The 5000-nt window shown below is 39.9% G+C and overlaps 1 protein-coding gene across 2 annotated transcripts in view; it reads right to left on the reverse strand.

Moving 5' to 3' along the window:
* sfl (N-deacetylase and N-sulfotransferase sfl) overlaps window positions 1-2430 on the reverse strand; it is a 20032-nt gene extending 17602 nt beyond the window's left edge. The window contains exons 1-2 of one of the 2 annotated variants that reach the window (XM_043035428.2): window positions 2306-2430; window positions 1-494 (exon numbers count right to left, since the gene is read on the reverse strand). The exon at window positions 1-494 is cut by the window's left edge and continues 149 nt beyond it. In XM_043035428.2, coding sequence (XP_042891362.1) covers window positions 1-171 — 171 coding nt within the window. In that variant the 5' untranslated portion in view covers window positions 172-494; window positions 2306-2430. Of the gene's footprint in view, window positions 495-2305 lie in introns of those variants that run through there. The other variant, XM_043035425.2, reaches the window with a different exon arrangement.
* Window positions 2431-5000: the final 2570 nt, after the last annotated feature.

Consider the following 5000-nt stretch of genomic DNA (forward strand, 5'->3'; position numbering starts at 1 on the left):
TATCAAGGGGAGGTTCCTGCCGCTGCTCCTGCCCTGAGATGTAAGCAGCACAGAGGTCTCCTGCCCTACGTGAGGGAGCAGCTCCTCCCAACTGCTGTTCCTGCCCCCCCATGTCCTCCACGACCCTTCCTCCACCTCACTGGGACTCGCCAGAGCCCCCTGGTCACCCATGGTCTATGAAGCAAGTTAGAGTTCTCATAGGGTCAGGCTAGCACAGGGGTGCACAAAAACAGAGGCCATATTTTTCTTCTCTGCACTTCACTTCACTGCACTGCACTTCAATTCACTTCTTTGTGCTCACACTACAACACTCATCATTATCTACACTCCGGCTTTTCCACACTGGTTCCTCCCCTTCTGCTGGTGAAGTACGTGGTACTCTCCATCTTAGGTCATCTACACTTGCTCAAATGCCAGGTTGAAAAGCACACGATACTGTCTCAGAGCAGAGGTCAATTCTCACGTGTCATGTCTTCCTTTGTGGAAGAATTACTCTGGAAATAAAGAGCTCACTTTAGATAACAGAAGACAAGTAATTTGCACTGCAACTATCAACTAGAATTAGCACCAACCTTCTGTAACAAAGCAGCAATAACAAATTTTTACCACACACGTGTCTCAATATAAGCTGTTATTGGGAACATCTTTTCTATTTTGTTTTCCTTGCAAGACTATCTTGCTACAATCTACATAAAAATGCAAGAAAAAAGAGGGTATCTGCCAAAGCACATTGTAAATGACTGATCATTTTTGCAAAATACCTCATCAGGAATCAATTGCATGGAATGCCTGATTGTAAAATAACTTGGCTTAAAATTCTATTTGCAAAAATATAATCCATAATGCATCCTACTGAAAGAGGTGGGGACTCCTGCTGTCCCTCACACTGTCCCTCTGACAAAGCCTAAGCTTTGAAAGGATGCAGATATTGGATAATGCATTTCTCCAATGTAAAAGTCAAACTGTTTTTTTCTAGGCTTCCTTACTGATACAAGTAGTGCATTTCCCTCTCCATGACTGCATTTTTCCCTTTGTTGAAATCACAAGCTATTTATTCCTTCAGTTACGTTGACCTATAATACCAACTGCCAACTAGTATCACTATAAGTTTAGAAAATAACAGAAAACTCGCAAAACATCCTAAGATGTCCAGCCCAGACTAAACATCTTAAGATGTGGCCTACTGCCCTACAGAGCAAGTTAATCTTCATTTGGGTACTTATTCAGCCTGCAGTTGCACTGGCCTTGAACAGTCGGGTTTTTAACAGGTTAACCTCCTTTCACAATAGAATCAACATCATATTTTTCAATTCTTGAATCACAGAGGTCACAGCATCACATTATCCGCAAACTTTGAAAACCAATTGTGGGCTTCCCTTTACCTTCTACAGGTATTATTTTTCACCCAATAACGTTGTTTCTGATTTTCTTTAATACCATAACCTCGACATTTCATGATCTCCATGCTTTCCTTATCTCAGTTATATTTTGATATTTCTGTACAAAGAAGTTGACATAAATTTGCAGAAACTACAATCATCAATAAAATCAAGACTCATGGATTTTAAAAGCATTACAGCCAAGTGTCATTTCCTTCAGGACTCATTCAAAATGGACTAATATTAGTGGCACATCACTTAAAAAAAAAAAAAAACACAAGATTTATATCACATGATACAACCTTGCAATACTCCTTTTCCCATTTGTTCTTGTTTCAGAAATAGTTGCCTACTATCACTTACACTACATTTTTCAAATAGGCTTAAATATCAAACCTATGTTTTAACATATAACACACAATCTTGCACATTAAAATACCACCCCAACACGTATTATCGCGAAAAATTCTTATTCTTAACGTTTCAACAAATAATCTCTCTCCAAGATCTCAAAAATACCCCCGATTCCCTCTAGCCCGCATAGGCCTATCCATAGGTTCCTCCACTCACTCTCCCTGCAACAACCCGGTGTGGTAACCGCAAGGGAAGTGGACAGTCGTGTCATTTCATCACATCTATTTACTCTTCCCCCCATGAGCATCTTCCGGGACAAAATTTGAGCCGCGGGGGAAATGTAAGAAAACCGAGTGTTGAACATGGCTGCTGCTGCTTAATACTACTACATGCCATGGCCTGTCCCAACCTCCGCGTAAATACTTCCTTCTTACTTTGTGGCCGAACCTTAAAACATGTCACCCGTCCAAGGAACAATCCTAAAACCTCCCCGGTCAGTGGAAATTTATAAATCTTTCCCCCAAGAGGGAAAATAACGAGCGAAAGGACACAGGAGTGACGCTACATCCTACCTCGTCCGCTGGGTGTTCGCTACTGTTGTGTTTTGGATCTGCAATAACACAAGGGCGGCGCCGGTGCTGCCATCTGCCAGTCAGAGAAGCAGCTTCGAGGAAGAGCAGCAGTAGAAGGGAGGGCTCAAGGAATAGATTTATATTATATATCTATGGATATTCATATACAATTATCTATTTATATTTTTGTATATGTGTGTGTGTCTGTGTTTTTTACACACAAACACACACACTCATACATACTTACACACACACACACACACTTACACACACACACACACACACACACACACACACACACACTCTCTCTCTCTCTCTCTCTCTCTCTCTCTCTCTCTCTCTCTCTCTCTCTCTCTCTCTCTCTCTCTATATATATATATATATATATATATATATATGTGTGTGTGTGTGTGTGTGTGTGTGTGTGTGTGTGTGTGTGTGTGTGTGTGTGTGTGTGTGTGTGTGTGTGTGTGTGTGTGTGTGTGCGCGCGTGTGGTTGTGGTTTATTTTTCTTTCTACACACACACACACACACACACTCACACACACACACACACATATATGTGTGTGTGTACATATGTGTATATATATATATATATATATATATATATATATATATATATATATATATATATATAAACACACATACATAACATGAGTACATGAGTATTTACAGTAATTGTGAAACGATTATCAGCATTTTCATTGGTAGTAGAAGTAGCATGTAAAGCCGTAACCACTGCAGCGTCTAAGACTGACTGAGCAAAGAGCATGAAATCAACACCACTGAAAACTAGTCAAGTAAGACAACAACTGAAGCGTATCCACATGGAGGGGTGAAGTATGTAATCTTTGGTGTAGCCACATGGAGGGGGGAGGGGGGGGGTAAACAGTATGTAAGTGAGGAGAAGGGGAAACAATTCTCTAAATATGAATACTCGGAGTAGTAGAAAGTCGCTTAATTAAACCAGGAGCTAGGTAAACATATGTAATTCAGTCTTGTGAATGTTCCTTCCCCCTGTATTCTACTCGCTTTCAAAGGATGACAAAAAAAAAAATAACATATTGTTACACAGTAAAACTAGCTATATATAACGTCCTCGACAAATCAGACAAGAGTCAGAGGCGATGGGAATCTTGGTTGAAATAGGAAAACGGCGCCAAATCACCTGGGGCCAGCGCAAACGAAGCGGAATCACGATGAAAACAAAACAAAACAAAAATAGGACCCAAAACATGGATGAGCCATTTCGCCACATATGGTTTTCAGAAGTTTTGTCGGAGGGAAAAACGCAACGAAATTGCTATATGGTTGCCGACTGGATGAGGTGATGCTAGTTCGAGTGGCTCTGCTGTGCCTGCGAGGAATTCCGTTAAAGCCTGCCAACGGGAGAAACTGCGAACTAGCAGTAGTAGTGAATGTTGCGTGTATAATATAATAAGCAAGTTCTAGTAATAAATATTGGTATGGGGATTGGCATGATGGGACGATCGAAGGCCAGTTTCACTATGGAAAAAGTGTTAGTAAACACAACAGACGCATTCGTAGACTAGAATTACACGTAGTCCGTCATATTAGAAATGGTAGTTGTAATAGTGTTCGTAAAAATGGCAGACATTATAATAGTAGAATGTAGGACTATTAGTAGTGGTAGTAGTAATGATAATCATAAAAATTGTTGCCACAGATGCAGTCGCATTAGAACGCGGCTGAGGGAGTGAATGCAGTGAAACAAAAATATGCATGTTCTATGTCAAGCAATAATTGGTAGTGTATATATGGCTACATGGCTAAAGGGGGAAGAAAGTCTGGGGCCTGGAAGCTAGTAGGGAAGTTCGGTTCCATCGTAATAGTAGTAGTCGTAATTGTAATCAAAGCGGTAGTAGTTGTAATACTAATAGTAGTAGTCGTTGCTATATTCATAATGATAGGTGTGGTAGTCATAGTAGTACCTTTAGCAATAGTAGTAGTAATGGTAACAGTTGCGGTACTGGTAGTCTTAGTCGTAAAACAGCAGTAGTAAAAATAATATAATCTCCATCTGTACTAATAGCATTATAGTGCTGATTCTACGAAAAGCTGATGCCCAGTTGCCTCCAGAGAATTCAGGAAAGAGCTTGAAATTTACAAGAAGCAGTTGAAGAGCTGAAACAAGGCTCCCTTTGTTCAGGTTAGCAATTTGAGATGCGTTTTATAACCTCTCTTATAAATAGCATATATGATATCATTATTACTATTATTATCATCTTTATCATGATTATTATGATCATTATCGTTATTGTTGTTGTTTTTGCTTTTCGTTTTTCATGCAGTTACTATGCTGCTACTCACATTATCATTTGTCGTAATGATGATTATAACGATGATAAACGTAAACGACGACGATGATGACGAAGAAGACGAAGGCGAAGATGATAACGAAGATGACAGCGGTGACGAGGATAAATGACAATCGCAAAAATAGCAACAATAACAGAAAAAAAGCCGCCACAATGTCTAAGAATGTCGACGAGACATTTTCTCGTTATACAGGTCTCCCTTTTTGTCCCATATATAATGTACATAATTACATCCGCTGCGCTTCAAGGTTATGACAAGGTTATAGTGTGATTGCAGCTGAGCAACATGTGTTCACAACTGATGATTGTATGGTGTTCTAGGTAGTCGTATGGTGATGCTTTTGAAATGGGCACT

Source organism: Penaeus japonicus, unplaced genomic scaffold (genome assembly GCF_977035675.1).
Source record: "Penaeus japonicus unplaced genomic scaffold, GWHDUDI00000001_assembly GWHDUDI00000001, whole genome shotgun sequence".
NCBI lineage: Eukaryota > Metazoa > Arthropoda > Malacostraca > Decapoda > Penaeidae > Penaeus > Penaeus japonicus.